General features: G+C 33.3%; 1 protein-coding gene across 1 annotated transcript; it reads left to right on the top strand.

Moving 5' to 3' along the window:
* Positions 1 to 1,140: 1,140 nt before the first annotated feature.
* On the top strand, positions 1,141 to 3,828 carry LOC132719051 (group XIIA secretory phospholipase A2-like). The gene is made up of 4 exons (XM_060702789.1): positions 1,141 to 1,516; positions 1,845 to 1,912; positions 2,630 to 2,801; positions 3,259 to 3,828. The coding sequence occupies exons 1-4, from the start codon at positions 1,225 to 1,227 to the stop codon at positions 3,480 to 3,482; spliced, it is 756 nt and encodes a 251-aa protein (XP_060558772.1). The 5' UTR covers positions 1,141 to 1,224; the 3' UTR covers positions 3,483 to 3,828.
* Positions 3,829 to 9,464: the final 5,636 nt, after the last annotated feature.

The raw sequence follows: 9,464 nt of genomic DNA, 5'->3' as shown, positions 1-9,464 counted from the left end.
GCAGTGCGTGCTATACTTGTATAAAAATTAAAAACACTACATTGAGAATAAAAAAATGATATTTTAAACGCGTTTGTACTGCAACTGTACAGGCCCTTCCAAATTGAAAGACCTGGCATGAACTGCACGACTAATAAAGGAAAACGCTGATCAAATATTTATATGAGACTGCAAATTTCTCAATCACCCTCGAACATGGTTATTGGCTTCAAACCACTTGCCCCTCACAGCAGTGGGTTCGAATCCCGACAGGGACTTTGGATTCTCTCATGTGACGCAGCTGTTCATCTCGCTTACAGAAGATTGAGGGCTCAACTCAATTATCTACGAGTGCCTGAAATAATGCACGACAGGGCACCTGAGGGCTTTCTCCGCCAGTAAAGCTGGAAAGTCGACATATGACCTATACCGTGTTTGTGCGACGGAAACCCCTACCAAACATCCCCCACATATAAATTTAAATTTGCTGCTTTAGAACAGTTCACACAAAGAGAATTTAGACAAATATACATTATCACTCCCATGATTGCCGTGCAATAATCGTGATGCAAACTGTATTAAGTAATAGAAAGAGCATCGAAAAACGTACGAGGCTATCTGATTTGTACGAGGGGCGTAGGCCCCGAGTATTAATCCGGTTTCCTGTTGTCACAATATGAAACCCCAGAAAAACAGTAACCAATGAACGAGCATCAGAATATGATATTTCTACGGCGTTCCCTTTCTCTGTCGTCACAATAAGTAAACCCCCAGCAAAAATGAGCCAATCAATGGGCATGCTCTGGAGTTCGGGAAACCACTCCACTTAACGCACTGTGCATGTATGTATAAAGGTCCCCATACTAGGATACAAAACTAAAATGCTTAATAATCCCACTTAAAAAATCGTCTGCTTGATTGTTTACAATTTTCTGCACGTAGTTTAAAATGTCATTGACAAGTAATAAATATACACTGTCAAAGTACATACACTTGAATAAACTAAAAGATTTAACAAATTCCAATATCGCAAATATACAAAGACCAATAGATTTACGCTACGTCTTATGGAAATCTGAGTTATGTAGAAGCAGACATTGGCTCGTCAATAGAATAAGCGCCTGTGACACCATGAATAAAATGCACATGTTCATACTTCCTGTTCTTAAAATAGAACATAAACAAGCTAATCGAAACATGTATTATTAACATTTAAGATATAGATCTGTATTATTTTTTCATAAAATGGCTTTGCGCTTAGCTTTAATATATATTTCAATATTTCACTTAACATTTGTAAGTGGTGATTTCTTTTCCGACATTGAAAAATTAGATATTGATGCAAAACTCAGGGAAATAGACAAGGCTATTAATGGCATTGGCAAGGGAGAAGATCCTGTGATAGACAAACCTCGTGCTAAAGGGAGGAAATCTAACCCCGAGGATGGCAGTAAGGAGGAGGAGGACTTTGGCTCCGCGGTAGAAATGCTGGCTGGCATGTTTGGAGGTGGCGAGTGTAAATACCAGTGTAAAAATGGTATGTACTTTTTTACGCATGGTAAAATATCAATACATAAAATCTACAGATGTTGAATAGTGCTGTCAACACGATTTTTTTCGTATCAAAGCATGGAAATTCATTTTAATATTAAATCATATATTATTGAATTTGTCAGTCGTTTTACTGAAATAGGACTTGAACCCAATGAGCGCATTTAGAAACACCCGCACGTGCGTTTCATTTGATATATAATATTACTCCTACTTGCAGTAATAAGTAATCATCAGGTTTAATATATATAATGCAAAATGTTTAACGCGCCTTACTTATTTCCTATGTGTATTTTCCTTACTAATAATTTTAGGCAATAAACCTGTAGCAAAGACGGAGCACAAGCCGACTTCAAATGGGTGTGGTTCAAGCGGAATAAAGGTAAACTATTCATAATCTAATATGTATTTAGGTATCGTATAATTTGCAACACATAAATAGTTGGCCTTAATTAGCTACCGTTGTAATTTTTCTTTTTACAGAGACCAGTCTAATTGCAACGACTGATTTTATCTTATTTACACAGCCAAAAATCGATTTGTTTCGATAATAAAATCATTTATCAGTAATAATAACCCAGTATTTTAAAACTTAAACTTTACTGTAAATTTATTTGATCTTACAAGGTAAACGGAGGCGCTTAAAAACTGGTTCAGGAATGTAATAATGGTGTTGTATATAAAACAATAACATAATATTACTAATATTTCGATAATACCAATTCGCTACTTAAGAGATTTGTGAGGTCGTTGACTTCAGACCACTTGCCCCTCACCGCTGTAGGTTCGAATCCTGCAAGGGACTTTGGATTCTTTCATGTGAGGAACATATCCAGTTAGCTATAGTTGAATACTTATGTATTATATTAATGCACTGCTTTCGGTTTTAAAATAATTCCTGAATAGTGTTTATAAGTGCGTACTATATAAACATAGTGTTGTGATACACACTGTATTATAGTATCCAGTATAGTTTTTAATGTAAATATTTTTAAGACAGTAAATCATATACACTTGAACACCCAACAGGATATATTAAAGCTCACGTCACCTTTCTTTTGGTCTTTTACCATTTCGTCATTTAAACGTTTACTTTCAGGTAGATACTGATGATATACCTGGCATGGAGGATTGCTGTCACGAGCATGATTATTGCTATGATACGTGTAACAAAGATCGTGCCGCTTGTGATAAAGCCTTTAAAACGTGTTTACACGACATATGCAATAAAATGAAGGCATTTAAAACTACAACGAGGGTTTCATACAAAGGTTTGGTTAAGATTTTGTTGACTAATTTTTTGTATAAGATTTCTTCTCTTATTTTTTGGAAAACATTGGTTCACTTTTATTTGGAAAAATTTGGTACATCATTTCAACTAGGGTTACATCGAGCCTTAAGATATTTAACCTTTGCAGCTGTTTAAAAATATATGCAATTTTATCTTCTTGAATGAAACGTTACATAAAAGGTATAGTGTAAATTATTGATCTATTTTTGCGACAGCCTTTATTTCCATTACAAAGCATGTATTTTACATTATTGTGTACGAATCTACTGTACATAAACTGTTACTAGTAAAAATGCATTATAGGTTATGCAGATTCTAAATTACTTAAATAGCACGTTCCTTTCAAGTAATCAATTGGGAATTTAAGTTTTTACACACACGAAGAGATATTTGTAAATGATTTGGAGCATTTATACGGTATATGTATATTCTTACAGATTGTAAAGGCAGTGCTGATATAATGTACGGCGGCACGGTTGCCCTTGGCTGTGATGCTTTCCTCAAAGCTCAAGAGAATGCTTGCAGCTGTAGTAAATCTCAAAGTGACAGTAATCAAAAATCAAAGAGAAAAAGTGACCCAAAGCATACTCCACCACCTGCTAGTGTAAAGAAAGGTAAAAAGGACCGGGCTACTTCGGGACGGCGTAATGACGAGTTGTAGCCAATTCCTCGAATCTGACTAGGATTGTTCCAAACTTGAGTTTTTGCTTTACGTGCAACTGATACTGAGTGACCAAACCAATGATCAACTTAGTCATTATTGTAATATTTCTTAAGAATTTTATTCAATATTATAATACTGTTTAGATTTACGTATTTGTACAGTTAGTAGATTATACATTGCATGAAATCCAAATATTATAAAGGTATGTATATACATTTTTCAAATATATATTTTACTTACTGTGATTTATTTATAATTATTTTGTCTTCTGTGTTTCTTAGTTATGATACATGTGGGACTGATGAAGCATCATGTTAGATCTAAATAAAATTGTTTTAATATACTTTACTAGATTATAGTAATTAACATAGCTGTATCATGATAAGCCACAGGAGCTTAATATCATGTCAATAAATAAGAATTGATGTCAAATACGAGTATACACCCTCCTATGCAATAAATGAACGGGGTTTATATTCGACGTTAATTTTTATTTATTGACACAATTATCAAGCTCCTGTTGGTAAACATTGTGAGGAACTCTTAATGAGAAAATCCTACTTCATCACGGGTATTTTCACAAGAACGAAATATTCCCCCAGGGATCTGAATAAAATGTTTATGTAATTTGTTATTGTTGGCCTACTCAATTCTTATCCTGTATATTTTGCAGTAAATCAGTCTTTTGATTCATAATAGTCTTACTTTGGGTTGACTAATATATTGTGAACGATAGTGCACTATGAAGCTATATCGGTAAATTTTGTTTGTATAAGATCGGAAAAACATTTACCAAATTTCGGGCAACAACTTCACAGATGCAAGAAATGCACCTGAAATTCTGACCAGTTTTTAAATGACTTAAAATGGGGCACATCAAATTTTTAAGGAACTATTTCCAAATTTCATAACTGGATGGCACCATCATACATGAAGTTTAAACGAATGTTATAACGATACACCCCAAACAGGATTAATTATTGGTAAAATCATACACCAAAATAACCTATTTATAATTAGTGCTCGCCAATTTTTTAAGCCAATCACCGACGAGGATTTTTCAAATTTTCAGGTTACAAATCTTAATAGAACAGATTTTATATAAACTGGACGTTTTATATTATAAAACGCAAGTGGGCGGAGCACTAAGCCGGTTAGAGTGCATATTGGATGTTCTTCGTAAATAAGAAAGCTACAGTCGCTTCGCAAGCTCCGCTCCCTTTTAGCTTTCTTATTTACGAAGAACACCCAATATGCACTCTAACCTATACATATTGTATTGTTTACTCGTATTATTTCTGGGTGCTTTTCATCTGAAGTGAAACGTACCCGAACATTCAAATGAAAATATCTATTGCATCTAAGTGTGCTTGAAATTAAGAAACCTCGATAACTCTTTTCAAAATACACTGTAAAGTTCTATAAAAGTTGGCTAAAGCTATAAAGCACTGAACTCCTAATTTAGAGGTCGTGAATGCGGGTTCTACTATGGTCGATTTATGACCCGCGTCACGACAAAACCAACTAAGTGGGTTTGCGACCAGCATGGATCCAGACCAGCCTGCGCAGTCTGATCAGGATCCATGCTGTTCGCTTACAAACCCAATAATAAGTAGAGAAACTGATAGCGAACAGCATGGATCCTGATCAGACTGCGCGGATGCGCAGGCTCGTCTGGATCCATGCTGGTCGCAAACCCATTATGTTGGTTTTGTCATGACACGGCTCATTTTTACTCTTACTCTCAAAGGTTTAAGCGATTTCAAGTAATGTCACCCAGAAAACAATAATTTACCATAGTCCCAAAATGTGATTTAATAAACAAGAGTCACCTATTTTGGTAAGAAGGGTGTCCTGTATTGTTCTACCATTTCATATTTGTCTGTGTCATTTATAAATTACATATTACATATTATTCTATATTGATGTTGTAATAAGTGCCGGTTTGTTTAAGTATGAATCAAATATGTCCATTAAAACAAAGTGAGAATAAAAGCAAAATTCAACAACGTTACCTGCAGGGCCTAACTTAAATGATTCAAAAGGTTGGTTTTGTTATCTCAATGGAAATAAAAAGTAATACTAGTAACCTTCAGTCCTAATAATGTTTCTTTTTGTTATGAAAATATAGCGCATGAAGGAACAAATGGGAAAGCAATTTTATTTGCGACACTTTTATAGGAAAATAAGGAAAATGATGTTGCTACCCTTTGACCAGCTTTGTCCGCACAGTGTAACATGTTTAAAACTCAAATTGTTCATGCACAACTTGTTTTGTTTAAAAAAACATAGTATATTAGTATATATGGGTTTATGATTTTCGTACCGAACTTTCGGTATACAAAGGCGTAACCATATTTGTATGTTAAAGAATTCATAATTTTAAAGAAATCTTTGTCCTATAGCGGCATTATGAGTATGTCTGAAGGAATTTTTTACTTTTCTTTTGTCAAGAATATGTATTAATAGAGTACTGCACTTTTTTGTTAAATATGTGTTTCATGGCAATACATTATGGTTAGTAACATATCTGTTTCTTCGATTTACAAGTAAATTGTATGTTATGACAGGAATAGAATCGTATATGTAGATAACTCGGGCAAACCGTATGTCACATATTATAGTACCATAAGTATCACTTTCTTGCTTTTTTTGCAGAAACGAGTATCGTTATTTTGCGTTATGTAATTTGGATGTATTTTTGTTTTCAGAAATATATTATTGATACATATTCTTATGATAATTGCAGGAATCTTTAAAATAGAAATATTAAACTATTAGAAATAATTGTACATTTATTCTATGACAATAGTATTAGCAATATCCCAACCCTTATTTATTATTCGTGAGTATTGACAAATATACAGTGACATTATCTTCATCTGTTTTAAAAACATTGATTTCATCTTCTATAAAAACTTTAAAACTGCTCGGCAGTTAATATGAAATTATTTTTCAAATTGATTCATTCACTCACCAATAATTAAATTGCCCGCTGGTGATTTTACATACAAGACATGTTGAAGGTTTTTCTAGGCATCTGTCTGTCTCCAAATTAATCATTAGAGCCGCGTCACGACAAAACCAACGTAATGTGTTTGCGACCAGCATGGATCCAGACCAGCCTTCGCATCCGCGCAGTCTGATCAGGATCCATGCTGTTCGCTTACAAACCCTATTACAAGTAGAGAAACTGATAGCGAACAACATGGATCCTGATCAGACTGCGCGGATGCGCGGGCTGGTCTGGATCCATGCTGGTCGCAAACCCATTATGTTGGTTTTGTCGTGACACGGCTCATTTATATTGCCAACTCCCATTCTTTTGGATTTTGAAAGATAGTTTCTATCGAAAATTGACAATTTCGTATTTTCTGAAGCAGAATATAAGAAATTCTATTCTTATTAAGAAAATAATGAAAAAAATCTGAAAAAGCCCATAAGATGCTTTAAATCGACTGAGTTGATGTCTGGGAGACAAAGTATTTTATACTTAGTGACGTAGGTAATTATATTATTTAAGAAAGTGAACGAAATAACTTTAATTTACGGAATTCCATAAACGACAGCCTACTGCTCACTGCCTACTGCTAACTGGACAGCCTGCTGCTCACTGCCTACTGCTTACTGCTTTTTGACAGTCTAAGTCTATGTATGGATCAAATAGAAGTATTCCAAATGTACACACATGTGCCTCCGCCATTTTGTTGAAAAAAAGCTTGCGGGGAAAACAATGGTTAGTAAATTAAAAAGGATTATCTTATAATTAAGCCTAATAATTTTGTAATTTGCGAATTCATTGCAATAACTTGTGTATGTCCCACCATTGCACACTGCATTGATTATGTTATGAAATGGTTCCACGTGCCTCTTGCACAGGTGATTGATAAATTGTCAAAATATAGGACTCATTTAGGGTAAATCAACTTAATAATAACTTATTCACAAAGAATCTGTGTTCAACAATCAACATGGATGGGCTTGAGCCCACCACTATTCCTCGGTTGAGAGGCGGAGATCTGGGCCATTATGTCAACACTCCCTTATTTTATTTAGAATTTCACAGTTTATTAAACTTTCATTTGACAATGTAATAATTTCTAGAAGAATATCTGTAATATACTGGTGAAGTCACTGGTGAAATTTAGGCTAAACATTCTCTCATAATCAAAATGTGTGAGTTCATTTACGAGATCATTTAGGTTCAGTTTTCATTGGCTGTTAGTTATAGCTTATAAATGTGTAATTCCTTTTAAGATGTTATGTAATGCATTTTTGTTAAGTTGGTTGCACTCTTGATAGTTTATGTTGCAAAGATATGTGCTTTGAAGGTTAATAATACAATTGTTAGTATCAATTTTATTCTAGTACAGAGGATGATAAATCTTACAGAAACATTTCAATGGAGGAACAGCCTTATACTTTCATTGACTTCACAGACAATACACCTGTATGAAAATATTGAAATTACAGTGGAAGAGGAAAAGACTACTATAAATGTATTGGATCTTAAAGGCGAGTTTAACTCGGCTTCCTTCTGAAAGCATAAACAAAGACAAAACTTGACTGTATTCATATTGTTTCAAAAACGTTCAATATTTCAATGACATAAAGAGTGCAAACATGAATGATAAATTACAGTTTTTTACTTTTATGAAAAGCCATCGTTATTCTCTTGTTTAAATTCAATTGTGCTATTGAAAAACTATGAGAAATAATAGATTTCTTAACTATTTAAATTTACTTAAAAATTTCTGATAGACAAAATGATCATGTTAATGTTACAATATTTTTTTTTGACGTGTTTGTTTAAAATCCATCTTTTATATAATTTTTATAATTATCTTGTTAACAAACACACTTAAAAGTGAACTTGTAGGTTGGTTATTTTTTTTCTATTTCTTTTTGCAATTACCGCAAGTAAAACCAATGAGCAAATCTGCCTTCGTATTTGCTAGAATCATCCAATGAAAGTCATTACTATTTCTATCGGGGTTCTAGAGGTTTGACAAGTTCAATTTACAAGACAATGGTAAACAGTTCTAAGATATCGTGATAGTGTAGAGCTTCTATGATATGATATGAAGCAGTTTTAAGTTACCTTTCTTACAACGTGTATATCACTTTACATTGCAGAGTATATTTACATTAATATAATTTCATAACAACTACATGTATATAATTCATAACAGAACTTTTAATTATAATTCTGCTTTTATATTAATTGCTTTCCCCGAAACTTTACAAATATTTTATATAGATTTTGATTTTTTACAGGCGTGTCATAATTTTTATTTTAAATAACGGTGTATACAAGAAAATATTAGCTTACTGGTCTCATTATTGGGACTAAACATACTTTTTATGTGGTGTATTTTGTTTTCGTTTTAATTGTAAATAAAAAAGTTCTTTAAAAATAAAATATCATAATTTTCTTGTAATTTTGTTTATGTTTAGCTCCCCGGAAAACAAAATTATGACAAAATGAATTGAAAATGGTTATATATATATGTTAACCATAAAGTAAAGTTTGTTTGTTGAATGTTGTAACATGACCAATTTGAAAAAAACAATATTCAACATTGTCCACATTTAACCCATTACTTAATGAGCATTTTGTGAAAAATGGCTGTTTTCATTGAAAAGTCTCCATTTACAAGTTGCTATAAAACTATAAAAACTGCTTCAATACTAATCAAACTTGGCACAAATGATGACTAAACCATTGCCTTTGTAACAACATGCCCAGGCTTAAATTTCCTGTTACCATGGCAACGAGGGGACATCTGAAAATTGCCAAAAATCACTATTTTGCGTTGTTGATTTTTTCCATCAAAATTGATTTCAAAATGCTGCAACTTCTAAATGGATTGAGATAGAGTCAAATGCTTTTCAGCGTTGGTTACACGTTACCTTATGATCGATCTGGGGTCATTTTTAGCCTCTCAAAAGTCCAAAATTTTCTTGTGCCTCCTTCTG

Source organism: Ruditapes philippinarum, unplaced genomic scaffold (genome assembly GCF_026571515.1).
Source record: "Ruditapes philippinarum isolate M1 unplaced genomic scaffold, ASM2657151v2 ctg7299_1_1_1_1, whole genome shotgun sequence".
NCBI classification, from domain to species: Eukaryota; Metazoa; Mollusca; class Bivalvia; order Venerida; family Veneridae; genus Ruditapes; species Ruditapes philippinarum.
This window is presented reverse-complemented; position numbering and strand designations above follow the sequence as displayed.

Excerpts from the sequence above, each read along its gene's own strand:
- LOC132719051 (XM_060702789.1), top strand. The coding sequence starts at position 1,225 with ATGGCTTTGCGCTTAGCTTTAATATATATTTCAATATTTCACTTAACA. Across the intron at positions 1,517-1,844 it reads TAAATACCAGTGTAAAAATG|GCAATAAACCTGTAGCAAAG; the intron begins GTATGTACTTTT and ends TAATAATTTTAG. Across the intron at positions 2,802-3,258 it reads AACGAGGGTTTCATACAAAG|ATTGTAAAGGCAGTGCTGAT; the intron begins GTTTGGTTAAGA and ends ATATTCTTACAG.